This window comes from Pyrus communis, chromosome 4 (assembly GCF_963583255.1).
Source record: "Pyrus communis chromosome 4, drPyrComm1.1, whole genome shotgun sequence".
NCBI classification, from domain to species: Eukaryota; Viridiplantae; Streptophyta; class Magnoliopsida; order Rosales; family Rosaceae; genus Pyrus; species Pyrus communis.
Window position 1 is genome coordinate 16,117,114 of NC_084806.1, and position 26,288 is coordinate 16,143,401.

Here is a 26,288-nt window from a genome sequence, read left to right on the forward strand (position 1 = left end):
GTAAAACCTTTAGACCGTAGCTCGACGAACCATTTTCAGGCAAAGTTCTGTTGTTTTGTATCGGGCCAACAGTCTCTCTTCATCTTCCTGCAACTTTTTTTCTCTCTCACTCCAAAATCCCCTAACACTGCAAACCCCCTCCCCCTAGCTCTCACACTTGCCATGTCTCTCCCCCTCTCTCCAAGACTCCAACTCTCAAACCTCACAAAGGTACAATATCCCCACTTATTTCGAATTAAATTTCTTTATACTAGAAATTATTTGCTATGAATTCATTTGATTTATATGTCTAAATTTGTGATTTATTTGCGCATTATATGTGGGGAAGGGGTGGAGAAAGTTGAAGAGGTGGGGGAGGCACGGGGTGGGAGGGGTGGAATGGGTTTGGAAGGGTGAGGGAGACGGGTTTGGGGGACTGGTGTTGGGGATGGTGAGAGGAACATGGTAGGGAGGGTGCAGGGACGTGATAGGCGTTGTTGTTTTTGAAAATATTATAAATCTTTTAGAAATATTAGAAGTTTCTAAGAACTATTAAAAAAAATTAAGAATTATTAATTATAATTTTATATATATTGTAAATTCATAGGAAATATTGGAGATTTTTAGGAAAAATAGAATTTTATAATATATTATAAATTTCTTATATATTATAATTTGTACAAAATATTAGAAACTTTTAGGAAATAATGGAATTTTTAGAAATTTTTCTATAGAAGCCGAGATCGCTTACTATCCCCATAAGCATGGAAGAATCAAATTCGTTTACAACCTAGAACACATGTGTGAACACCCCGAAGTCCAAATGCAGTTGGACTCACGAGATGGAATCATTGCATGAGGTGCCCTATGAAAGCCTCCAAATGGAAGAATATCTCCCTATGGGTGAATGAGGCGATACTGCCTCCGCTCTCAGTAAGTCTTTTATTAATTTATATTTTAATGATTTTACTTATTCGAGATTTCTTTTTCTTTTTTTTTTTTTTTTTTTTTGTGTATTTTAAATACTAACTTGTTTTTTGTCTATTTCAAAACAACTTCGAGATCGATGTGGAAGTGCCTGGTATGTCCCGCTACGGAACCTAGTTGCGGATCAGCCGTTTAAGGAGCAGATGTACGAGCTTCACAAACAGTGCATGAATTTTGAAATTCATGATGAAACTATGAGCCATCCACCCTAGGATTTTGAGCATAGGATGGACAAGTGGCATTGGTTCAGCGGTTATTTTCAAAACTTATAATTTCTATGGATGGATATTTTCTAGAGTGAAACAGTTAGACAGCTTAGAGATAATAATGTGCAACTGAGGACAAATTTGTTTTTCAATTTTAATATAATGTAAGAACATTTTAGTTTTAATAAAAAAATATTTTTTTTATATTGTGATATCTTTTCACATAAATATAATAAAGATTAATAATTTAGATTAAACATCATTAAAATTTGTATATTTTTTTAAAAAATATTTAATCCATTTGTGTGACATCCCACATCGCCCAGGGGAGTGATCTTTATATGTATATTCCAATCTCTACCTAGCACAAGGCCTTTTGGGAGCTCACTGGCTTCGGGTTCCGTAGGAACTCCACTCTTAAGCGAGAAAGGGGCTAGAGCAATCCCATGATGGATGACCCACTGGGAAGTTGCTCATGAGTTCCCAAAAACAAAACCGTGAGGGAATGGTAAGCCCAAAGCAGACAATATCGTGTTACGGTGGTGGAGCGGGTCTGGGAAGTGATCCGTCCCGGACCGGAATGTGACAATTTGCCCAACGGAGGATGTCGTTGAGCAAGCTTTTTATATTTTAATTTTTTTTTTCTTTAAAACTAACCCGAGGATAATTTCGTTTGTTTAAATATATTTTATTATTTTTTTCATAAAATAAAACTTTGCCAAATGAAAGAGTTTGGTCGGGCATGTTAGGTTTGTCGAGCAAAGTTGGTCAACACACTTTTGCTTGACGAAATTGTCGTCGAAAAATCGGTCGGGCAAAGTAGTTTTGCCAAATGATTTTTTTGTTTTTGTCAAGTAAAATTTTGTGTTACGAGTTTTCCGCCACAAACTTTCCGTAACGAATTGTTGTCAGTCAAAACCTAAGGTGACGAAAAATTATTTTGCCCGACTAATTATTTTCGTTTAGAAAAGGGTTTTTTTTTTTTTTTTTTTTTTTTTTTTTTTTTTTTGGTTAGGTATCCGAGTAAAAGTCCTGCAACCTAAACAAGGTTGAAGATAATTGGAAAAAAAACATAAACTTAACATAGTTCACTCATATTTTTTAGCCTCTCACATACTCTTATTTATTTATTAAATTGAATAAATCAAACATAAACAATATCCACTTAATAATGAAAGTGTGCAGAAGGAGAAAAATAGTTTGTGTTTATCATTTTTTTAAAAGAAAAAAAAATGAAATCTACATATGTCTAACCTCCAAGGGTTTCAAAGACCATATTATTAGACAACAAATTAAGAGAAATGATAACTACGCAATGTTTTTTCCTTTTACACATTTCTCTTTATTTATAACCATCACATTGAATAAACGAAACGAAATAGTGAACATAATTAAACAAGGGTGTGTAGAAAGAGGGAAAAAAAGTGTATAATCCTCATTAACACAATTTGTTTTAACATTTGAATTGTTTCCCTATTTGGAAGTGGTGCCGGCTCAACAGGAGGTTATCCTTTTTACATTTCGCTTCATTTGCCTTTCTAACTCAATCAATGCCATGTTAATTTATGTGACACCTAAATCTATGTATTAGTTGTGCCACCAACGGGGTTTGAACCTATGCCGTCATGCAAGGACTCAACTCATTTACACCACTGTGGAAAAGGGCCACTTGCCTATGTATTAGTTGTGTTTAAAACTTGTTTCTTCTCCATCTACTAATTAAAAATCCTATATGTCAAATAAATCATTAAATTATTCACCAAAATTTGACAGATCTAATTATTTTAATTATTAATTTTACTTTTCTTTTATATATATATATATATGCTTCTTTCCTATTTTTGTTAAGTTTTTTCAAGTAGAGGTTTTGGATTATCAACATGTTATTCTGAAAAAGAAACGAGGAAGGATGGTCATGACTTATGGTTTAAGACCAACTATAGCCACTACTTAGGGTGTAGAGTTCCCCACTTAGTGTCAGCATGTTCAAGATTTTGAAAAGAAAGATATCGAGCTCGATGGAACAATGTTTCATGTGTATGTCGTAAGTTTGAATACAATACTTTCTGTTGAATATAATGTTAGAAGAAAAAAATAAACAAAAATAAAAATGAGAGTCCAAAAGTGAAACTTGTACAAAAGATAATATTAAAAATTAAAATATATAGATTTGTCAAATTTTAGTGGATAATTTAATGATTTGGTTGTCATATGGGAGTTAATTAGGGACATTAGTAAAAGGAGAAAAGAAAAGTTTTAAACACAATTGATACATACATTTAGGTGTAAAATAACTTAAGATGGCATCCATTAAATGGATAAAGCAAATAAGAAAAAGCAAGAGGAAAATATAGCTAACATTCCTCTGGAATAACAAATAAGAGGAGTAATGTAATGGCTACACATTGCTTTAATAGCGCTCTGTGCATGTTGTTTCCTCTTATCCTGCACAAGTGTCAAGTGCCGCATACTTCTCGCAGGAAAACACCTATCTAAGGTGTTGTCAAATCCTTATGTATTGTAATCTTTATACATAATTTATCCAAAACCTCATTATTCTGCAGGAAGACATCCGCATTTGATATTTTATCCTTCTCTACTTTTGTTTTCTCTGGCCATCCTTTTTTTCCATAAAACAATAGTTAAACAAACATGCTAGTCTTATTATATTTTTTATATCATACTTGTACAATTTTTGTATTAGAGATGGATCAACATATATTGGTGGACACTACTTCTATGGGGCCAATGAGAGAGATGGTACATAATGGTAATGCTAGGAATAGCATCTATTTGAACCATATAACGTGGTTGTTGATGATTGGTAGTTTACTACGTAAGTGTTGATTAACATGTTATTTTTTATTGGCGACGTACATCACATGGTTTGCAAATTTTGTCTACAAAAATTAGTCATTACCCTATAAAAAAATGCAATTTAAACTTGAGTGCAAAGCAAATGATTTGGTCCAACACTTTTTCTTTTTTTTTTTTCTTTTTTTTTTTTTTTTTTTTGTGTAATATTGCATAAGAAAAGGATGGGAGCATAAAAAATTATGTTTCATCGGATTTCGATTTTCCGTGGGAATCAATCAATCAATGTACAACAGAAATTAACGTTCAAAAACCAACATCGGAAAGGAAGGGATGCTTCAACAACTGACCCGCAGTCCACCTCTTTCCGACTTCCTTCTGCAAGCAAGCCTCAATAAAACTCTTGAATTCCTGCGAAGCGCCCTCCGGCAAGCTCGGCGGCTCTCCAAAACATATGGCTAACATCAAGGAGGGCCAGTCGGGACTCTGGCCTGGGGGCAAGAGTGGATAGCGACCCACGTAGAGCTCCATGATGGTCAGGCCGAAACTCCATATGTCACTGGCGTAGCCACTGTAAGTGTCACCACAATTCTCCTTGTTGAATCTTTCGGGGCTCATGTAAGCGAAAGTACCGACAGGAGAACTGCAGGCGCCGTCCGAGGTTAAGGACATGATCTTGCTGATACCAAAGTCGGCGATCTTTACTTCCATGTTACTGTTCACCAAAATATTGGCGGGCTTGATGTCACGGTGAGCGATGTTGTGGGTATGGAGATAGTTCAGGCCGCTGAGCACTTGACGGGCCACGTGGGCAAGCTTGGCCTCGGAGAAGGTGCCATTGTCTTTGAGTAAAGTTTCGAGGCTGCCGGAGTCCATGAATTCCATGAGGATTTTGATGTCTCCCAAGGGCTGTTCAAAGAAGGCTTCACAGCGGACAATGTGGGAAGAGTCGGTGCAGCGGAGGATCTCAATCTCGCGGAAGAGATTAGACCTGACCGTGGGGTCTGAATGGTTGCTGACGAGTTTGAGAGCGTAGGTACTGGAAGTCTGCTTGTGGCGAACCTTGTAGACCTTGCCCCCATTACCTTGGCCGAGGAGTTCGAGTGTCTCGAGATCAGCAGCGGAGATTGAAGTGGAGGAGTGGTTGGTGGCTGTCGTCAGTGCGGGAGGATGGACGGGAAGAGAGAAACATGGGCGGTGCACATGCACGGAGAGAGGGGCCAAGGACTTCAGTTGCCGACCTCGAATGAGAGCCATGGTGAGTAGAGTTTTGAGTAACTAGGTCGTAGGGTTTCGAGTACGTAGCAAGGTTTATGGATTATGGCCATTGAGTAGCTAGGGCTTTGATATATATAGTTTTCCTAAAGGGGTGTGATATCCACACACCTTGTTTTACTTCTCACACACCCTCTTAATTTTCAACCGTCGGATCAAAATGAATTGATGATGATCAAAGGACGTAAGTTAACAAAAACTATGTGAGAAGCAAATAGGGGTATGTGGATGACACAACCCTTCCTAAAATGAGTAGTAATTTTAGCAGGATACTCGGAACTAGCTAATTTCCTAATGCATCCTTGACTAGTATTCCTAAATCCTAAAACAGTCCTGAATTTGTTTGGTTTCCGAACTCAAACTGGATTCCCCAAACTCAAGTCCATTATATAATATGTGGGGTCTGCTCTTTCCGTTCACTCTTTACAAAGCGTCGTGACCATTCATTCAACAATGTTCGGAAAAGTATACCACCGTCGCCACATAGAGAGACGAACAACATCGCCAAATTGGTCTGACCTCCGATCTGAAATATTAGAGTTAATAATGAAAAATCTCTCCTTCCTTGACATGCTTCGATTTAAATCCGTTTGTTCTTCTTGGAATCAAGCCATGAAATGTTATTATGCCACATCGTTTCCGCAAACTTCTCCATGGCTAATGCTCCCTAGTGATCAAGAAAACGTTCATAACGATATTAGCACTCGTTGTTTCTACAGCCTTAAAGAAGATGAAGTTTACACTGTCAAGAACGTGTTACAAGAATGTCATGATGATTGGTGTGTTGGTTCATCACACGGTTGGCTGGTGATCATGGACAACAACGCAGTCCCACATCTTCTCAATCCCGTTTCACGGCGTAGAATTCAACTCCCAAAAATTTGGTCTCTGCAAAATTGCACCAGCAATCCTGACAGCATTGAACAATTGCGCATGACTTTTATTTGCAAAGCTGTTCTCTCCTCCGACCCTTCTTGCAACGGCAACTTTGTCGTTGTGATAATTTATGGTGTGTTATCTTCAAAACTTGGATTTTGTAAGTACGGGGAGGAGGGCAGCAGATGGAGAGGCTTAGAAGGTGTGCATGGAGAATATTGTGATGTTATTTTTCACAAGGAGAAGTTGTATGCATTGGCGGGGGATGGCTCGGTCGAAGTGTGGAGGGACTTCAACAACTCCTCTACTCCCATCAAAACTATGAATCTTCATCAACCATATTTAGAGCTAGAAAACGTAAATCATATAATTAGGGACTTTTCCAAGGACAAATATTCTACTCAGACTTACTTGGTGGAGTCTTTGGGTGAGATATTGTCCGTGGGGCGAGTTATCGGCAACTTTGTCAACCATGAGGGCACGGCTATTCTTGAGGGGGATCTAGATGAGTATGGTTACTTCTGTCCCTACAGAACATTGCAGTTTTATGTCCTCAAGTTGAATTTCACAGCCAGTAAGTGGGAGAAAGTTGAATCTTTGCGCGGTCGAGCTTTATTTCTGGGCGGGAATCAATCAATGTCATTATCGACTCCCGATTTTCTAGAATGCGAAGAAAACTCAATTTACTTCACGGACGATCGATGGGACGAGATCAATTTCAACGCCGGCAGTGTTGACGACAATCGTTATGGTGGTCATGATGTAGGAATATACAACATCGGCAACAAAGTTGTGAAGCCAATTTACCAATTTGAGAAGTGGAGAGTTGATCCACCACCCTTTTGGATAGTTCCTAACCCATGGTGAAAGTAGATAGTACACAAAATGGATGTGTTATGTAATCGATCTCATTTCTTTTATATATAAATTAATATTTGAACACCAAAATTACTGGAAGAGGGTGAGGTTACAAGTCAATGTTTCTCTATCCAGCTTTCTAGCATGTAGAGCAACCAAACAACAGCAGGAAGTATAAAAATAGAAGCCAATCATTTCTACATTCTCCAGGTAACCTTCATTCCATACTTGGGATGAGGCACGTAAACAATCTCAAGCGGCTGCTGACTACTGGTTCAGCAGTAGCTGCAAAATATGCTTCTACCGTAAGCAAGATAAACTGGAGGCCACAAAATGTCAAAACGCTTCAGCTTGAGTGAATTCATTTGATTTTGACAATGCTTGTTTGCGATTGATGGCCACGATATTGCATCATCTGGAACTTTATCAGCTTTTGGCGTTTAATTTCTCTAAAAGGATCTTGTTTAGGAGTCCTGGATTTGCTTTTCCTTTTGATAGCTTCATTACCTGCAAAGGGTTAAAATGTTCAAAACCATCTCACTCAACTTAAGAAACACTATTAATAGCTTAATCGTGATTTAAAAACGGAGCATATGGATTACTGTTTCACAAAATTTTACCTGCCCAGCAAAATAACCTTGCAGTTTAGTTTTTCCACCACGATATTGTTCCAGCTGCTTTGGATTCTCCGACACCACCTTTTCTACCATTTTTTCAATCTCAGCAGGATCTACTATCTGTTACAAACACGTCATTAGAGGACCCTTAATTTGTTATGAACTTCTAAACCATATTATCATCGTAAGATGATTTTATTTCACTGTTTGATTGGCTGCATGCAGCTGTGCATAAATTTTATATGACATCATCCAACATAAATACTCTCTAATTGGAAACTAAGCAGACAAATTAGTAGGATCAATGAGTTATTTTAGGGTGAGATGAATTGTTATATTGTATTTGAATCTCCAGTGTTATCCTTACTTTAACTCACATAAAGTAGGGGCACATAAACAAATCAAAATAATGTCTTTTGACTTCGGAAACTAGATAACATCTGTGAAACATGCCAAAAATAAGATACAATACCACCAATTTTACCAATCTGGTAAGCGGGAAATAATCCAGAGTCTAGACGACACAGTTATTTTTAGAAATATTGCGACGATGTTGAAGTTAACACAAAAAAAAAAAGAATGAATGCTATATTAGGCTAAGGCACATGATGCTTGAGAAGGTGCTCAACCTTCGGCACAGTTTTAATCTAGCATAGGATCGGAGAATCAGATAAAATTACTAAACATCGGATATAAGGGCAATTAAGTTTCAAAGTCGAGACAGACAATTATAATCGGACCAAAAAAATTAGACAATTATAAGAATGAATCACACCTCAAACATCTGACCATTTAAAAATAAGGAAAACTAACGAAAAGTCCAAAAAAACTTTAGTTTTAAGGAAAAAGGACAAATAAAGGTGTAGTGAATAGTACCAGAGAAAGGTAAAATTGTGGTTTTTCGTTAAAAGTAAACAGTACCGGAAGTGTTTAGTTCAAACTCCCTTAAAAATAACAAGCCTGGCAATAAAGTGAACTTGCCTGTACTAAATCTTTTTCTTCAATCAGTCCCTTAACAGTACCACCCTTGGCTAGAAGCTCAAACAGTATCTGCAAATTCCATTGATCATTTAGAAATACAAAAAATTGTAAATGTAGTCCGAAAGAAGAAAAGAAAACCCATTACCTCTTTTCCTATTTTCCCACTAGTAGTCCCATCTTTTATGGAAGCTATTAACTCAGCCAACTCTTGGGGGCTAAGCTTAATCTCATTGATGGTCAATTTTTCATTTTTCATGTAGGCAGCAATATCACCCATTATCCAGTTGGTAGCTAGCTTCACATCAGCACCCTTTGTAATAGTAGTATCAAAAAACTCTGCAACCTATGGTATACATAAAGCAATCAGCCCCGCTTCATATATTACATATGATGCCATTTTTTAAGACAAAAACAAAAATAATAAGCATGTATATCATGCCATTTAGATAATCATCAACCACTTGAACATTGAACTGATGAAATGACTAACTAAAGGCTTTTCTTGGTAATTTCAAAAGGGAACCAGCCATTGACACTAAAAACATCTGGTTTAAAACACACAGTAAGAGACTGATAGACACTCAAGAGAAAGATGGCCAGACATCAAACCCGCCAGGTACAATTGCTAGCATTGTAAGTAAATATTAATTTTTCTTCTGTTCTTTCTTTCTTTCTTTCTTTCTTTCTTTGTGTGAATTATGTGACCTCAGGAATATAGAGCAACTCCCAACAGAGCAAGCATTCATAATTTCTACTTCTTTTGTTTCAGTCATAATTTCTACTTCTGTTTCTTCCTTTAACTCCCAAATTCTAGAAATTTAAAGCAACTCCGAGACAGAGAAAGCATTCAGAACAATATTCCAGAGAACTTACGTTTACGTCGTTGGCCAGAAAAAGAACATCCTGCATACTCAGACCCATCTTTTCATATCTCCGACGCTTCGTTTCTGGAAGTTCAGGCAATGTATTACGAATACCACCAACATAGTCTTGGGTGAGGAAAACTCCTGGAAGGTCTGGTTCTGGGAAATATCGGTAATCAGCAAGTCCTTCTTTCTTTCTCATTGTAATTGTTTTCTGAACAGCACAATAAAGTTAACAGAAGCACGTAGCTGGACACAGAGGAACGTTTTACACAATAAGGATGATAAAGGTGCTATCACCTGAGCTCCTTCTTCCCATAGACGAGTTTCCTGTACAATTTCTTTGTCCTCGCCTTGACTATGAAGAAGCACCTGCCTGGAGATTTCATAATCTATTGCCCTGCTCACAGAGGAAAATGAATTCAAATTTTTTATCTCCACCTGCCAATATGTAATAGGAAGAATTACATCAGTCCCTGAAAACAATATATAATTGTACTACAGAAAAAATTGGCCAAAGAGAAAAATAGTCATTACAGTCAGTTTACATTGCAACATTTTTTTCCTTCTTCCAGTCCTTCTGTCTTTCTTAAGGTGAGTGGTTGTGTACATGCTATAACTGTGGATTTCTAATCCAAGGCCGTGACTTTGACAGTGATGATATAAAGGCTTGACATAACCTATTTAATAGTGTGTTTCTTTATGTTAAAAAGTATTTTCCATAACTCATTATGTCATTCAGGTAAGATCTTTGTCAAACACAAAATGCTTCCTTTCTGAGAAGATGTCACCAGAGGGTAAAAAAATTATAACATTCTGTGGATATTCTTCAATGCAGGAAACTTTTAGAAATAAGGCATCTTTAATTTGAGAAACAAATGAGAATGCATTGAGAAGTACCAATATCATTCTACCTTTTTCTAAAAAATCGGCATTTCCTTTAAAACTTTATAAAAGTACGGACTATTTGCAAAGAACAAATTCTACTTTATTCCAAGAACCTACCAGCAGTTTCAATCAGTTTCCATAGCTGAAATTTTGAAATTTTGGTAAATCACCCCAGTTCTTTGTTCTCTCTTTTTTTCCCGTGTTTCTCTTTATACTAGATTTGTAGTTGTTAAAAGAAAAAAAAAAAAAAAAAAAAAAAAACAGAAAATGTGTAAAGTAACTACTTACCTTTGTCCCAAACTCTATGTGCCCAATTGGTCGAACAGAGATATTCACATCACAACGAAGTGAACCTTCTTGCATATTCCCATTACTCACTCCCAAGTACCGAACCAACCTCTGTAATTCTGCAGCATATTCTGCAGCTTCAATACCAGTTCTCATATCAGGTTCAGAAACAATCTCAAGCAAGGGCACCCCGGCTCTGTTTAAATCAACCTGCATGAAATAAACAAACAGTATCCAGAAAAGTGATAGTGTAAACCTTAGCCTCTCATAACCTTACATAACTATGAGAAGTAGATTTCTATATATGCATAAATAGTAATTGTTATTCCACAGTAAATTCAAAGGACATACAAAACTGAATTTACGCAGTATCCGTAACACAACACGAATCTAATTAAACCTTTAAAGTAGTACAACAAATAAAAGAAAATAGGAAATAAAGAAATTTCACAGAGAAAAAAAATAAAAAAACGGAATGTGGTTCTCTATTTTATAACTTATAAGATGTAGAACAATGTTGATTTAAAAGTATGAAAGGAAAGGTACTTTCCTGTGAGTAACTTCCACCTTCTGAATGAAGCAGCTTCCCTGCATCCTCTTCCATGTGAACTCTTGTAATGCCGAATTTCCTATGCCCGCCACCATACTCCAAAGGAAGATCCACATCAATGTAGCCACCAGTGGCAATTGGAACATCAAACTGTGATATTTGGTAACCCTTCGGAAGGTCCGGGTAAAAGTACTGTTTCCTATCAAACTTTGAGTTGAATGACAATTTGCAATTGAGTGAAAGCCCGACTTTAATTGCAGATTCAATGACCTTCATGTTCAAAACGGGTAAAGCACCAGGCAGACCCATGCATACGGGGCAGACGCTAGTGTTCGGTGGAGAGCCATAATTATACGGGCAACTACAAAAGGCCTTGGTAAGAGTGTTGAGCTGGACATGAGTTTCTATACCTATGACTGCTTCATAGTCCTTTGAGGCTTTCTCGAGTGTTTTGTTCTGAATATTCGGTGCTACTTTCACTTGTGGCTTAACCTTATCTGGTGTAGCGGCTGTCTGGGTTTGTGCACTCCTCATTGTGCAATACAAAATGACATCTTTTCTTCTAAGTAGTGCAGTTGGATGGAGCAAACAAGGGTTCGTATGAAGGCTTCTAAAGATCGTGGAAGCCATCTTCGTAAACCAGCTGGATATCAAGCAATGCAAGGGCTGTCTTCCCAACCATTAAGAAATGCATGAATTAGTTGAAAAGCAAGACTATGAGTCTAAGTTAACTGTAACAGCTACAACTGAATGCAAGTAATATTTTTCAGGGATAATATATAATCCTAGGTTTCTAACCGTGCCATTCGCCTATTCGAACAATATATTAGAAAACAAAGCACATCATAATCCAATTTAAGCCATCAAATACAAACACAAAAACAAAACCCAGTCCCAGTTTCGCCAAAAGGCAAGATTTTCCCACCGAGACAATCCATCAAACAACTGATGGGCATCACAATTATCCCAAGAACACAACACAAAATGCAAAAGAGGGTGTTCATTGTAATATATTACAATTTGAAAGGCAATCGACAGAATTCAAATGAGGAAAAGGGAAGACTTACCTGTGCTTGGTCGAAGAAGTTATAGGTTGGTTCAGAGTTCAGACATCGCGGTTGGACCGTTGGAGCAGCTCTCACAGCTGCTTAAACAAGAGGAAGAAGAAGAAGAAGAGTAGGCTCGACAGAGGAAGGAGGAGGCGGAAGCAGTTGCATTACGAGAGGTAGGGGCGGCAACAATGGCGGATGGCAAGGAGTGAGTGACTGGGTGGAGTGGCTACAATAGGATCGTGTGGTGGGGGAGAGAAGAGGTCGGGGATATGAAACATGGGATAATTGCGATCACCATAAAAAATGAGGTCCGTTTGTACCGTTGGATTATTGGGTGGGATTTAATCACACATCCACTCCACCGTTGGATTGGATATTTTCTCACAGTCAGAGAGCATTCTCTCTCTGGCGACTTGCGAGCTGCGACAACCATCACCATCGTCTCCTTCCAAACCTTCCAAACGCCACCACCCCCATACGGCCATCTCCGACCACTTTACGCCATCGGCGAGCAACCCCCACCCCCGTCTCTGATTTTCGTCGCCCTCTGGATCTCTCACCCTCCTTCTCACAGCTCTCTCCGGATCAATCTCGCATCTCAGTAACAGGCAAGTGAGTTTCTTTTGGTATTTTTAGGTTAAATCATTAATTTCTTTTGGAACAAAGAGAACCCAGAACTTGATCAGCAGTACGTTGTCCGAAAATCGATTTGAGTTGTAGAGTTTCTTTAAATTGTGGACAACAATGTGCATGTATTGTTTGTTCTGTTGTTCTGCAGTGTTTTATATAGATGGTGTGTGTGTGATCCTTAACTGGGTCTGGTGTCTATCGGATGGTTAACTGGTGGCAACGTCGGACAACGATGCTAATGGCATTATGTACAATTTCTTCTAGAACAAAGAGAACCCACAACACGATTTGAGAAGTACTCCCTTTTGGAAAATTGATTTGGTTTGAACATTTCCTTGAATTGTAAAAATTAATGTGCATTTGATGCTGCATTTGGTTTTTCTTCTGTACTTGTGTGTAATGTTTTGTTTAGACAGTGCTTTTCGAACATTATGTTCAGGGAAACCACGTACTAAAGAATCAATTTTTTGTTGTACTCATAAATTCTTGCTTTAATATGTTGTCTTGATCTATTATTCAAGACGTTATTGCCTCTCTCCGGTCGCATGTTTCTCATGCATTTGTAAAGCTTTCAGCCGCGTTTACGTCACAGAATTTTGTATTACATTTTGGGAGGCTCGACCATCTTGTTGCCTGTCACTAACTTGTGCCCATATGCTATAAAAATATGAAAAATTAAACGGAGACTAAGAGCTGAAAACATGCGTTTTACTAACATGTATATGGAATCTAGTGTTTGTTGGATTGACAATATTGGTTAACCACATATATTTAGTTGAATTTGCATTATGATTTTTGTTTCTTGATTGTGTTAGTTTTCAGATACAGAGATTGAGAACATGAGTGTTCTTTTTAAGTATCATATAGTTGTAAATATGATACTTATGCGAGATCGGAGTTAAACAAGAAGACTATATCCGCATCCAAATTGGACATATGCTTAATAGAATTTCAGTTTGTGTTTTTCTAGGTTTTGAACTTTTTATGCAAACAACTCTGTATTCACATTTGTTTGTTAACTCATGAGTTTTGACAGTGTTATAGATTTGTATGTATTTTTGGTTCAGGAATTTGATGTGATTGTAGGGAAATTTATACAGGGAACAAATTGACATTTCGATTGATATAATGGATAGCATTTTATAAACTTGGTCGAAACGAAAAGTTTTGTTATGAAATTCACTGTTAATTTTTCAACAGTTAATATTTCAATCCAACAAAAATAAAAACAGTTAAAATTATTTTATTCACTTCCTATTTTTAATGTGAATTTTTTTATTAGATAGTTAAATTTTATTGCAAATCGAACCCAAAACCAATGTTAGTATTATTACTCAGTTAAGATGTGAACTTTATGTGCAGGTACACCAAGATGGAGAGAAGACATGAACACCTTCAATGTAAAAACTATTTGAACATCTTCAATGTAAAAACAATGCCTGTCTTTACTTTCAAATCCCAGATCTAGGCTCTAGCCCTACAACAATGGTGGGACCGAAGAGACACTTCCTCCCACTCCTCCTCTTGTCTCTTTCCATCCTCTCCATCTTCTTCTCCTATTACCACTCCTCTCTCCCCCACTCACCCCCAAGCCCTAACCCTAAATTCACTCTCCTTCCCCAAAATTCTGACTCCAACCCCAATTTCACCTTCATCATCAAGGTCCTCACCTTCAATCGGCTTGACTCGGTAGCTCGCTGCCTACGTTCCCTTGCTGCCGCCAACTACCTCACTGACGAGGTCCATCTCCACGTCTACGTTGACCATTTTGCCCTCGGGGATGCCCCTTCAAGTTCAAACATTGATCAAAAGTTGCAGGAGTCGCATCGGATTTTGGAGTTTGTAGATGAGTTTGAGTGGAAATTTGGGAGCAAACTTGTCCATTACCGGACTGCAAATGTTGGCCTGCAGGCCCAATGGTTGGAGGCCTGGTGGCCCAACTCTGACAACGAGTTCACTTTTGTTGTGGAAGATGACTTGGAGGTCTCACCGCTGTATTACAAGTTTCTGACAAGTCTGATCGTGAATTACTATTACAATGCCTCTAACTATCGTCCCTACATCTACGGGGCATCGCTGCAGCGACCAAGGTTTGTCCCAGGTACCATCCTGTTTTGTTTTCTTTGTCTGTTATTTTTCTTTTTTCTAATTTAGTTGCCCAAAAAGGAAAATGTAAAAGGGTTTATGGTTAGTACTAGTACTGGATTTCTTCTACTTTAAGCATTGTCTGATACCTGATTCTGATCTTGTTGGTTAGTACTAGTACTAGTACTCGTTTGCATGATTGTCTTAGGCAAAGAAAAATCAAATTTATATTTCAGTTTTGGAATATTTGGATTTGAATGAATTTGTAGCTTGCCATATTTCTTTTTCATTTTTATTCATGAAAACAAATGGAAAAGAAACGGAGAACCTATTTATTCGATTTGTTGTTGGCTTATGGGTAGCAAACTAGAAGTGGATTACTTTTATTTGATTTGTTGTTTGCTTATAGGTAAACACGGGAACAAACTACAAATGAATGATACAACACGACTCTTCTTGTACCAACTAGTTGGCACTTGGGGTCAGCTTCTCTTTCCTAAACCTTGGAAAGAGTTCAGGGTGTGGTATGACAATCACAAGGCAAAAGGCATTAAGCCATTTCTTGATGGCATGGTACTTTATTACTTCTAAAAATTCGATTTCTAGATTTTTTTTTTTCTTTTCTAATTTTAACTTTTTATTATCTCGCTCATTCCTCAGTTGAGATGATAAATTCATGTGCAGGTGACGACAGGGTGGTATAAAAAGATGGGAGAGAAGATATGGACACCTTGGTTCATTAAATTCATTCATACTCGTGGCTACTTTAATATCTACACCAATTTTTTGCAAGAGAGAGCGCTTAGTGTCTCCCACAGGGATGCTGGTGTTAATTATGGGAAAACAGCTGGGCCTGATTCCCATATACTGTATGAAAGTTCTCTTGATTCGGATTTTTGGGATATGCAACCGTTGAGTGATCTTAAGTGGTATGATTTTTGTTTCAGAGAAATATTTCCCGACACAGTTGTTGAGAGCTTTGATGAACTCGGGTCTGTTCTTAATTCTGTGCAGAAACATGACACTGTTATCATAGTGAGCCTATTTGGGGTATCCGAGCTGGCAATAAGGAACTTGTTCTGCCACTTTGAGAGGCTAAATATATGGCACTATGTACTTGTTGGCCCCGAATCTGATTTCGTGTTTGATCTGGCAAGAAGAGGATATCCGGTGATTGGTACAAACCAGTTTCTGAAGAGTGTAGGAGCTTACAAATTGATGTCTCTCCAAGATTCACATGCGGAAATGATCAAGGCCTATGTATTAAGAAAGTGTTTAGAATCTAGGTACAATGCCTGGGTGGTGGACGGAAACATGCTTCCTGTCAGTAGTGACCTTTTTGTTGAGTCTGATCCCTCATACGATTTCTACATAGGGAAGAGCTCGGAACTTTTCTTTGCCAGTAGATCTTTCGCTCAGAAAGTTGATGGTGATGATTTTATATCCAAATTTGCAACGATGGGGAACTCGTTGCTAGTTAAAAGGCAGAGCATAAGTTTTGGTTTCATAATGACAAAGCTTTTGGAACAGAAGGGTGTGAAGGTCAAGAGTCTCAACGAGACAAGCTTCGTTCTCAAGATCGATTACAGTAATGTTAATCAATCATTGGGGGATGGAAAACAGATGGTATTTTGGTCTAGTGATACGGCTTCAGATTTAGTTCAGAAGCGGCTTCAAGAATTGGGTATTTGGATTGTAAATGATGACTTGTCTTGCAAGGCTGTTGTTTGTCATCAGTCATAGCATCTGATCTGATATTATACAGATTATCTTGATTTCATTGTAACCTATACGTAGCCATTTGCTTTTTGGTTCTGTTTAAGCTCTTAATTGTCTTGTGCCCAATTTTTTCCCAGGCATGATTTTCGTTTGCCAAGTTTTCTACGATTTAGATGTAAGCATCCATAGTTGAAAGGCAAAGATGAACAAAGAAATACATCGGTCACAAATCTTGAAGATTCATATCCACTTTATGGATGTCAAGAGATTAGGTGATGAGCATCACTACTATGTTAAAAGATTGTCATGTGTTACGAGGCTAGATAGTATATTGAATTGTAAGTAATTCTTAAATTCACTTATCAAAAATTCAACATAGTCATAGTTACTATCGAAAAAAAAGAAAATCTTATGCAGTGTTGTTCATGTCATGAGACTTGTTAAATGAAAGTATCATTAAAAGTGGGTGATGTGTACTCTTGTTCTCATCAAATATAAATATACTAACTTCTAACTGAACTGTATTATCATTTAGCACCAATGTCATGTAGCAGGAATAAGCCATATGGAAGTTTTTTTTCTAGCAAAAACGGTTGAATCCCACATTGGTCATACAAAAAGAAAAGTAATAGTTTAAATATCCTAACCAAGCTCTAACTAACACCGAGACCTTTTGTGATAAAACCCCACACCTGACGGATTGTGCAGGTGGTAATTACCAAGTTGGGGACAATATCGGTGTTATTGGAAGTGGGTCGTATGGCCCATCTCTCTGATATTTCTACATGGTATCAGAGCAGAGATCCTAGGATTTCTGCTCTGCCCGTTCCCTCAAGCAAACTCGGCCCTTCCATGAAGAACCTACCAGTACTCCATGGTGGAAACAATTTCATCCTAACCAATCCTACCCATATACTAAACACTACAACCGTAAACACTACTGCCCTAACAGACCCTACCATGAATCCTCCTGTTTCGAGTTCTTCCGACATGCCTCCGAAGTCCTTAGGTAACTATGGTTATGCTTTTAATATGAATAATTATGATACTCAGTCCGATTGGATTATTGACTTCGGTGCCACATATCATATGACCTATGACCCCACTAATTTATCTTGTGATACTGTTCCCCTTTGACGAAATATTACTAATGCTAATGGTGTCACCTCACCAGTAACTGGTGCTGGCACTGTACGCCTCACGCCTACCCTCTCTTTGCCGCATACACTACTTGTACCTTCACTAAAGCATAAATTAATGTCTCATGGCCAAGCTACTGAGCAATTGAATTGTTGTGTACTATGTATCCGAAATTTTGTCATATTCAGGATATTCTCACGAATGAGATAATTGGTCGTGGTACTAAGAGGGGGGATCTCTATTTTGTGGATGATGTCAGTACAGGACGGGTCAATCTCACCCAAAGAGCCGTTGATCACAAACGGCGTCAGATATGGTTATGGCATCACCGTTTGGGTCATCCGTCTTTCAGTTATTTACAGCATATGTTTCCGGATTTATTTGTTGGTTGTTCGATTTCAAACTTTAAATGTGACACTTGCGTACTTGCCAAGAGTCACCATGTCTCTTATCCGTTGAATTCTAATAAAAGTGATATTCCTTTTGGTCTTGTTCATTCGGATGTTTGGGAACCATCTCTGATTACTACTTCATCTGGTATTAGGTGGTTTGTAACGTTCATAGATGATTGCACACAGATGACATGGTTATACCTTCTTAAGCATAAAAGTGATGTGTTGCTGACATTTAAGACATTCCACACCATGGTTCTGACATAGTTTTCTACTAAAATCCGGATTTTGCGTTCTGATAATGGTGGTGAATACGTTAATAATGATTTTACACATTATTTAACTAATCACGGAATCCTCCACGATACTACTTGTCCTTATACTCCTCAATAGAATGGGGTGGTTGAGCGCAAAAATCGTCATCTATTAGAAACAGCTTGATAGCTATTGATTGGGGCGGATATTCCCCGCTCCTCTTGGGATGTTGCTCTTCAGACTGCCACTTACCTTATCAACCGTATGTCATCCAAAGTATTGAATTTTCTTACACCTTTGCAAGTTCTTGCTACATTCGTGCCTCTACCGTCCGTTTTGGTGCTCCCACCACGAGTTTTTGGATGTGTTGCCTTTGTTCATCTACATAAAAATCAACGGGCAAAACTTGACCTGTGTGCTCTCTGGTGTGTTTTCATGGGGTATGGATTACATCAGAAAGGGTATCGTTGTATACTACCATAGATGTTACTTTTTCCAAGTCTGAGATGTATTACTCTTCAGCTTCTTCCAACCCTCCTCTTCAGGGGGAGACACTGCATGACGAGCAGGTTTGGACCATGGCTGCTGCTACCACTGATCTTCCATTGCCACTATTAACAGAGCCCGCAGTGGCTGCACTGCTAGCCCAGCCATTAGAAGCAGCATCGCTGCCCACAGAACTAGCGGCAGACACTGCAGTGCAGTGCTTACCCACGGCAACAGTGCTGCCACTTGCCAATCTTGAGACTTCTATTGATACTACTCCCCCCTCGTCTCAAAATATAGCACCACCAGATGACCATACTCCAGAGAATATTCCTAAGATAAGATCTACTATCCCTATTGACGTATCCGATGTTTCGAATTATCAGTTACCTTTCAGGCACAACCGGGGAAAGCCACCCAATCGATATTCACCGGAAACAACGATAGGCTCTAAATATCCCATTACCAACTATGTGTCATCACATAAATTATCAGAATCCGACAAAGCTTTTGTACAACAAATATCCAATGATAGCACACTGAGTTCATTGAAGGAGGCACTATTTGATGATCAATGAACCAAGGCAATGGAGGAAGAAATGGATGCACTTCAGAAAAATCAAACATGGGATTTAGTTCTGCTATCCCGAGGAAAGAAGAGAGTGGGATGTCGATAGGTGTACACCATCAAGTACAAAGCTGATGGGTCGATTGAACGATACAAAGCACGATTAGTGGCCAAAGGATACACTCAGACGTATGGTGTTGATTATACAGAAACATTTGCTCTGTAGCAAAGATTAATATGGTAAGAGTGTTACTTTCGTTGGTGGCCAACTTGGATTGGCCATTACAGCAATTTGATGTGAAAAATGTTTTCTTACATGGTAATCTTAAAGAAGAAGTGTATATGGATATTCCACCTGGTTATGCATCGGTTTCACAACCCGGACTGGTGTGTAAGTTGAATAAGGCATTGTATGGATTGAAACAATCACCTCGGGCATGGTTTGGTAGGTTCTAGATGGCTATAAGGAAGTATGGGTTCAAGAAGAGCAATTCTGATCATACATTTTTCTTGAAACGTCGAATGGGTAAATTGACAGCACTTATTATTTATGTGGATGATATGATTATTACAGGTGATGATAAAGAGGAAATCTCAAGGCTGAAAGATTACTTAGCAACTAAGTTTGAGATGAAAAATCTTGGTGGATTGAAATATTTCTTGAGTATAGAAGTAGCTTGATTTAAATAGGGTATATTTCTATCTCAAAGAAAATATGTTCTTGACTTGTTAGCTGAAACCGTAATGCTTGATTGTAAATCGGCTGACACCCCTATAGTCCAAAATCACCATCTTGCCGTGCACCCTGATCAAGTTCCCACTAACAAAGATCGTTATCAAAGGTTAGTTGGGAGGTTAATTTATTTATCTCACACCAGGCCTGATATTGCATACGCAGTAAGTGTTGTTAGTCAATTTATGCATTCTCCGAGTGAGGCACATATGGGTGCAGTTGAACGCATCCTACGATACCTGAAGTCCTCACCAGGTAGAGGTATCATGTTTTCCAAGAATGATCATTGCCGAATAGAGGGTTACACCGATGCAGATTGGGCAGGCAACATTACTGATCGTCGGTCCACATCTGGTTACTTTACATTTGTGGGAGGAAACTTAGTGACTTGGCAGAGTAAGAAACAGAAAGTGGTTGCTTTATCAAGTGCAGAGGCGGAATACAGGGGTATGGCAAAAGGAGTATGTGAACTATTATTGCTTCAGAGGTTACTTGGTGAACTTGGGTATCCTTCGAATTCAGCCTCAGATTTATTTTGTGATAATAAAGCCGCTGTCGATATCTCACACAACTCAATTCAACATGATCACACAAAACACGTGGAAGTTGATAGACACTTCATTAAGGAGAAGTTGGATGTGAATATTATTCAATTCCCATTCGTAAAGTCAGATGATCAATTAGCGGATATCTTAACCAAGGCTATTGCAAGTCATGCATTCTACAACTCTCTTATAAATTTGGACGTGAACGACATTTATGCACCAACTTGAAGGGAATTGTTGGAGAGTTGACTTTTTGTAATTAGTTTAGTTACCTTTTTTTTAGTCCTTATAATCAGATTGTAATTAGGTTATTTGATGTTTATTTCTTTCCTTGTAAATCACTCTTGTACATTATATATTTTCCTCCTTAGTGAGAAGAATGACATCAGAAAATTAAGCCCCAAAGATAAGCTCTAATTAGCATGGTATCAGAGCCAGAAAGTGGGCCCGTACTGTACTGCCACGTGATGTGTGGGTCCCCTTGACCCCGCACGATGACGGTGGGTCCCTTGGCCCTGCGTGTAGGGGGAGTCCTCTTGGCTCCACGTGGTTGCTGATATGTGGATCTCCCACGTGTGACCCACTAATTGGGTCCCACGTGAGGGGGCATGTTGAATCCCACATCGGTCATACAAAAAGAAAATTAATAGTTTAAATATACTAACCCCACTCTAACTAACACCGAAATCTTTTGTGATAAAACCCCACACCTGACGGATTGTGCAGGTGTAATAACCAAATTGAAGATAATATCGGTGTTGTTAGAAGTGGACCATACGGCCCATCTCTCTAATATTTCTACATGGTATACTATGATACAAGCACTGTGTAAAGACAATCATACAAGACCACTTGCATGGATTCCATATCTTTGAATCTTGGTTTATTGACGTACAATCGTATAACTTCATATCTTAATTAACATTTGTATAATCATACTAATTATGGTTTCATATCCTCTTTCACCAAAATAAAAACTCAAAGTAATTAGACTCACTAACAATAATTAGCTTTCTTCCTAGTGAAATTTCAACCCTACAAACAATATCAAGGACCCACATGAGTTTTATAAACACTTGTGGTATCATCTCTATCCATAAATAAATAAGTGGAGCACAACTAGATACAGATCATGACAAACTCACTAAGTTTTCAAAAGGCAACAACATAATTACATTGTTTCTAGAAACTCTCATGGGTGAAAAATTAGGGCTTTAGTAACCCCACGTCATGCCCTCAATTCTATCCTAATCTGCTTTGGAATGATACACTAACAACAAAAGGGCAGTGGTCCAGCACAATAATTAATAAACCCACATCACATTACTCTAGTTTAAGGTGTTTCGCCTTTCTTGATTATCCGTACCAAACACGGATTAGCATTTCTAGAAATGTTAATTAATCAAAGAATTTGAGATTTTGATTCGGTAGGGTTCACCTGCAACAACGTGATGCATCATATTGTGTTAGTGTTTGTTGAGTCTCATATTGATAGAACGCAAATTATATTAGTTTTAAGAGAAATTCTTTATTATGCGTGGTGTATTTATCGTCACTAGTGTTTTAAGCTCAATCAAATCATTTTTCATCCATGATGTGTGGCTTCTATTTAGTGTTGTTTTATTACCTTTTAATAGAATAATATTAGTGTCAAACTTGTCATTTCATGTATGTGAGTTGGATTTGAAACTTCTCACTTACAATTAAAAGAAACACTACTAGATTGCAAAGTTAGTGGCGTTGTTTCATTACTTGTTAATTAGATCTATGTAATTGTATAAACCCTCTATGGAGTTTAGTTTTTCAGTTCCAAATCTTGTATTTGCTCTGGCATTATCAATGAAAATTGAAGTTGATGCATAACAATATCATTTCAATAGTATAATAAAAAGCACCAGGTGTCCCCTTCGATGACGCTCCACAACCATCAATATAATACCATAGAATTCTAATGGCATCACCAGATTATATTTAATTCTAATTTTTCAGTGGCTAATTGGAACAAATCTCCTTAAAAAGGAAGCTGATCCAACACCTGGTAAAAATCCATTGGTTCAAGTTCAAAAAATTCCACCACCCACTTATTTCTACAGTAAAATTTGTTAGGCTATGCTTAGCGTCTAGTTCTTCTTGTCCTAACATGCACAAGTTCTGTATGTACGTGTCTTAAAGCCATGGTATTCTTTATTTCTCCTTCGTCTCACTTAGCATCCAATAACTTAAACTAAAGATTTAGATCCTTACTAGAATGTGTCACCCAAAACGATAGCATACTTCTGGTATCCTGTTAGGCACATAAGCGCGTCAGTCAATGTCGCTAGCATAATATTTTAGTGAATTGTATGGTGTTAAGTTAAATCAGAAAGGTGGGGATATAAGGTTATAAAATGACAAAAGAAATCAAGGAACAATCTTTACAAATCACAAATGGAAAAGGCGTGGCAGAGTGTTTTTGTCATGGGGAGGATTTGAAAATGACAGCAAATTGACTGATGGAAGAAAGTATAGGGACTAATGCTGCAATTCTATAAACATACAACAAGCATAAAGCATAGGTTCCATAGGATTTGAAGACACAAACTTTAAAGGTTAAAGCAGTAAGTTGTGATTTCTTCACAAATGTATTTGGGGATGATGGCAGGAGGACATCATAGGGGTTGGGGGATGATAGAAGATGAGGCTTGGAGAAAGGGACCTTGGACTGCTGAGGAAGATGGATTGCTCATTGAGCATGTGAGGCTTCATGGTGAAGGCAGATGGAACTCTGTGGCTAGGCTTGCAGGTATGCAACTTCTCTCTCTCTCTCTCTCTCTCTCTCTCTCTCTCCCTCTCTCCCTCTCCCCCCCCCCCCCTCCCTCTCTCCCCACAAACCCTAATAAAAATGTTTGTTTGATCCGTTGTTGTATAGGGCTGAAAAGGAATGGAAAGAGCTGCAGATTGAGGTGGGTGAACTATTTGAGGCCAGAACTTAAGAGGGGGCACATAACTCCTCATGAAGAGAGCATCATTCTAGACCTACATGCTAGATGGGGAAACAGGTCAATATTCAGTTTTATCGATCCTTTTTAAACTTAATGAGTCTGGATGGCTGAACTTCTGTGTTAAAAAAATCAGGTGGTCGACAATTGCACGAAGTTTGCCTGGAAGGACTGACAATGAGATCAAGAACTACTGGAGGACTCATTTCAAGAAAAAGGCGAAAGCACCTTCTGATGCCTCCGAAAGGGCCAAAACCCGCCTCTTAAGGAGACATAAACCCCATAATCAGCAGCAACAACAACAAAATTTGCAAGTGGATCAAGAACTGAAAAGAATCATGTCCTTATTGGACGAAAATGAGACTAAACTGCCGTTATATTGGCCTCACGCAGCTGATCATCATCAGGAGCAAGGCTTCTTCTATTCCATGCTCGATGGCAATATTGTCAATGTGTCTATGCCTGAAGCTGCCTCCAGCAATGAGGTCAATTTTCTGTGGGATGGTTTGTGGAACTTAAATGATGTCCATGCAAACTTTATTAACACCACCAGGCAAAGCTAGTTCTCACAACTAGGGTTTTTCCACTTCTGTCAAATAAGGGTTTAAGTTGGTGCAGGCACGCTACAACACAATTTTGATTAATCGGAAGTTGTTTAATTTAACTGGTTTTCACATGGAGATGTAATTTTCCATAAACCCTTTTCCGCCTTTCAAAGCATGATAGTATCAGTTATCTTTGATTGAAAAAGATCTAAGGTTCGATCTCATAGATGCAAGAACAATATACATTTACAATGAGTTTGATACTTAATTATGGTCGCTCTACTATGGTGACGTAATTTGTAGTGTAGGCATACCCCGGCCCATTAAAAAATATCTATGAAAAATCCAAAAAGGGAAAAATACTAAACAACACAATAAGTCATTTGCTCATTCAAAAACGCATTTGTACTTTGAGTTGCATGAGTATCCATGCCGTCTTCAAAACTTTTGTGTACTAGTACTACCTTGGTCATATCAAGCTTCTCGTGACATTTTTGTCTTTATATTTCTTATGCTATTTTAAGTAATGATTTGGGACAAATGCAATCTTACTGTATGATTTATTACCACAAAGGTCTTGTTCCAAGATAAGAACTGGTTTTCATTTCAATTTATATGGACAAATACGATTCCCACTCCGATTTCACTATCTTTCCTTTTTCTTTTTACAACTTTGATATTTAAAAGTACAGTTCGAATTTGGATGCAAATGGACGAACATACTACCACAATACCTATAATGCTTCGCTTAGTTTGATTATAGTTTGTTCAATAACTTGGATTGTGTCATACCCAAGTGAGTTGAGAGTTCAATAGCCAAATACTATAAAAATTTCATAATGCACCGAAGAATGGGATGCACCATTTCAGTGGATGGCTGGATTTTACTACCAGAAAAGAGGGGTGGGTTCGGTTTCATTTGGTTCAATTTTTTACCAAAATTAAAACCGAACCAAAATTTCGGTTCGGTTTCAGTATGATTTCTGTTTTTATATTTTATAAAACTTGATATTTTTTAATATGGAATTTAGAAAAGTGGCTTGCATCAGTAGACTAATAATAAAAAAATGGGGAAAGTGGGAAGGTAGCTGTATATATACAAGATTATATAAATCAATCGTGTTCTATCAACAACGTCATTTGCAAAGAAAAAATGATCACCTTCAAATAGCAAACAATTAGATAAATTCTTCAAAATTCCAAAGCGTTCCAAAACTTTCCTCTATAACCAATGAAATATCCTCCCTAATTGAACCAAGTATGCTCCTTGAAAAAGCCCTAGGCTTAGTTTAAAACTTGGCAACAAAATTTCACAAAAGAAACATCATGGGCATACCATACAGTGTAAAGGGATTCAGCTCTGTTTGGTTCGGTTTCCGAACCTCCAAATCAAAACCGAACCAATAAGGTTTGGTTCAATTTTTTCTTTTTTGATTTAGTTATTTTTAGGTTTTCGATTTTTCAGTTTCAGTTCAATGTTTGGTTTGGTTTTTTTTCAGTTTTCAGTTTTTTGAACCCACCCCTAGAAAATACTATTTGCCCGACAAACCATATTTAGTGGGTCGTTTTTGTTTACTAGAAGAAAATTTACGTTGGTCGGGAAATTTGGTCAACATTTAGGGTTTTGCCCAAGGCTTTGCACAACGAAATTTTTTCACAGGGCAAGAGTACATATGTAAGCTAACGTTTTGGGGCCAAGGGAAAAAATGGCGTGTATTGTGTAAATGTTTGCCCGACGAACCACCCAAGTTCCGCCAAGCAAAGGCCTAAATTAGGGTTTAGGGTTTCTAGGAGTTCCTCCTTCGGATTTTGGATTTCCATCTTCAAAGCATGTTGTATCTCGTTTCAACATAAAAAATAGATTGAATCAATACAAGTATATGAACTCAATAAAATCAAAATTTAATTACATAAGAATAATTGAAACGTGGTACTCCTGTGATTGAAGATGAATGAATTCTCTTTAGCGCAACGTCAT

At 37.9% G+C, this 26,288-nt stretch overlaps 5 protein-coding genes across 5 annotated transcripts; 3 read left to right on the forward strand and 2 right to left on the reverse strand.

The window, feature by feature from the left end:
* Positions 1-4,292: 4,292 nt before the first annotated feature.
* LOC137732771 (mitogen-activated protein kinase kinase 9-like) lies at positions 4,293-5,243 on the reverse strand. Its single transcript, XM_068472045.1, has one exon. The coding sequence runs from the start codon at positions 5,241-5,243 to the stop codon at positions 4,293-4,295; it is 951 nt and encodes a 316-aa protein (XP_068328146.1).
* Positions 5,244-5,714: 471 nt separating this feature from the next.
* Positions 5,715-7,004, forward strand: LOC137732772 (F-box/kelch-repeat protein KIB1-like). Its single transcript, XM_068472046.1, has one exon. The coding sequence runs from the start codon at positions 5,715-5,717 to the stop codon at positions 7,002-7,004; it is 1,290 nt and encodes a 429-aa protein (XP_068328147.1).
* A 32-nt stretch (positions 7,005-7,036) lies between these two features.
* On the reverse strand, positions 7,037-12,477 carry LOC137731843 (glutamyl-tRNA(Gln) amidotransferase subunit B, chloroplastic/mitochondrial-like). The gene is made up of 9 exons (XM_068471081.1): positions 12,250-12,477; positions 11,194-11,848; positions 10,633-10,856; positions 9,757-9,897; positions 9,467-9,670; positions 8,739-8,936; positions 8,594-8,662; positions 7,616-7,732; positions 7,037-7,502 (listed from the first exon to the last, which is right to left on the reverse strand). The coding sequence occupies exons 2-9, from the start codon at positions 11,810-11,812 to the stop codon at positions 7,422-7,424; spliced, it is 1,653 nt and encodes a 550-aa protein (XP_068327182.1). The 5' UTR covers positions 11,813-11,848; positions 12,250-12,477; the 3' UTR covers positions 7,037-7,421.
* Positions 12,478-12,661: 184 nt separating this feature from the next.
* LOC137731842 (uncharacterized) lies at positions 12,662-16,779 on the forward strand. Its single transcript, XM_068471079.1, has 4 exons — positions 12,662-12,842; positions 14,227-14,965; positions 15,359-15,522; positions 15,634-16,779. The coding sequence occupies exons 2-4, from the start codon at positions 14,350-14,352 to the stop codon at positions 16,690-16,692; spliced, it is 1,839 nt and encodes a 612-aa protein (XP_068327180.1). The 5' UTR covers positions 12,662-12,842; positions 14,227-14,349; the 3' UTR covers positions 16,693-16,779.
* A 6,460-nt stretch (positions 16,780-23,239) lies between these two features.
* Positions 23,240-24,635, forward strand: LOC137732481 (MYB-like transcription factor EOBII). Its single transcript, XM_068471795.1, has 3 exons — positions 23,240-23,569; positions 23,696-23,825; positions 23,902-24,635. Exons 1-3 carry the CDS (start codon positions 23,407-23,409, stop codon positions 24,326-24,328), a joined length of 720 nt encoding a protein of 239 aa, XP_068327896.1. The 5' UTR covers positions 23,240-23,406; the 3' UTR covers positions 24,329-24,635.
* Positions 24,636-26,288: the final 1,653 nt, after the last annotated feature.

Coding starts and splice junctions, on each gene's coding strand:
- LOC137732771 (XM_068472045.1), bottom strand. CDS start 5,243: ATGGCTCTCATTCGAGGTCGGCAACTGAAGTCCTTGGCCCCTCTCTCC.
- LOC137732772 (XM_068472046.1), top strand. CDS start 5,715: ATGTTCGGAAAAGTATACCACCGTCGCCACATAGAGAGACGAACAACA.
- LOC137731843 (XM_068471081.1), bottom strand. CDS start 11,812: ATGGCTTCCACGATCTTTAGAAGCCTTCATACGAACCCTTGTTTGCTC. Junction 10,857..11,193: donor GCTTCATTCAGAAGGTGGAA/GTTACTCACAGG, acceptor GGATACTGTTTG/TTTATTTCATGCAGGTTGAT. Junction 7,503..7,615: donor AAGGTTATTTTGCTGGGCAG/GTAAAATTTTGT, acceptor AACCCTTTGCAG/GTAATGAAGCTATCAAAAGG.
- LOC137731842 (XM_068471079.1), top strand. CDS start 14,350: ATGGTGGGACCGAAGAGACACTTCCTCCCACTCCTCCTCTTGTCTCTT. Junction 14,966..15,358: donor GCGACCAAGGTTTGTCCCAG/GTACCATCCTGT, acceptor GTTTGCTTATAG/GTAAACACGGGAACAAACTA. Junction 15,523..15,633: donor AGCCATTTCTTGATGGCATG/GTACTTTATTAC, acceptor ATTCATGTGCAG/GTGACGACAGGGTGGTATAA.
- LOC137732481 (XM_068471795.1), top strand. CDS start 23,407: ATGTATTTGGGGATGATGGCAGGAGGACATCATAGGGGTTGGGGGATG. Junction 23,570..23,695: donor CTCTGTGGCTAGGCTTGCAG/GTATGCAACTTC, acceptor GTTGTTGTATAG/GGCTGAAAAGGAATGGAAAG. Junction 23,826..23,901: donor CATGCTAGATGGGGAAACAG/GTCAATATTCAG, acceptor TAAAAAAATCAG/GTGGTCGACAATTGCACGAA.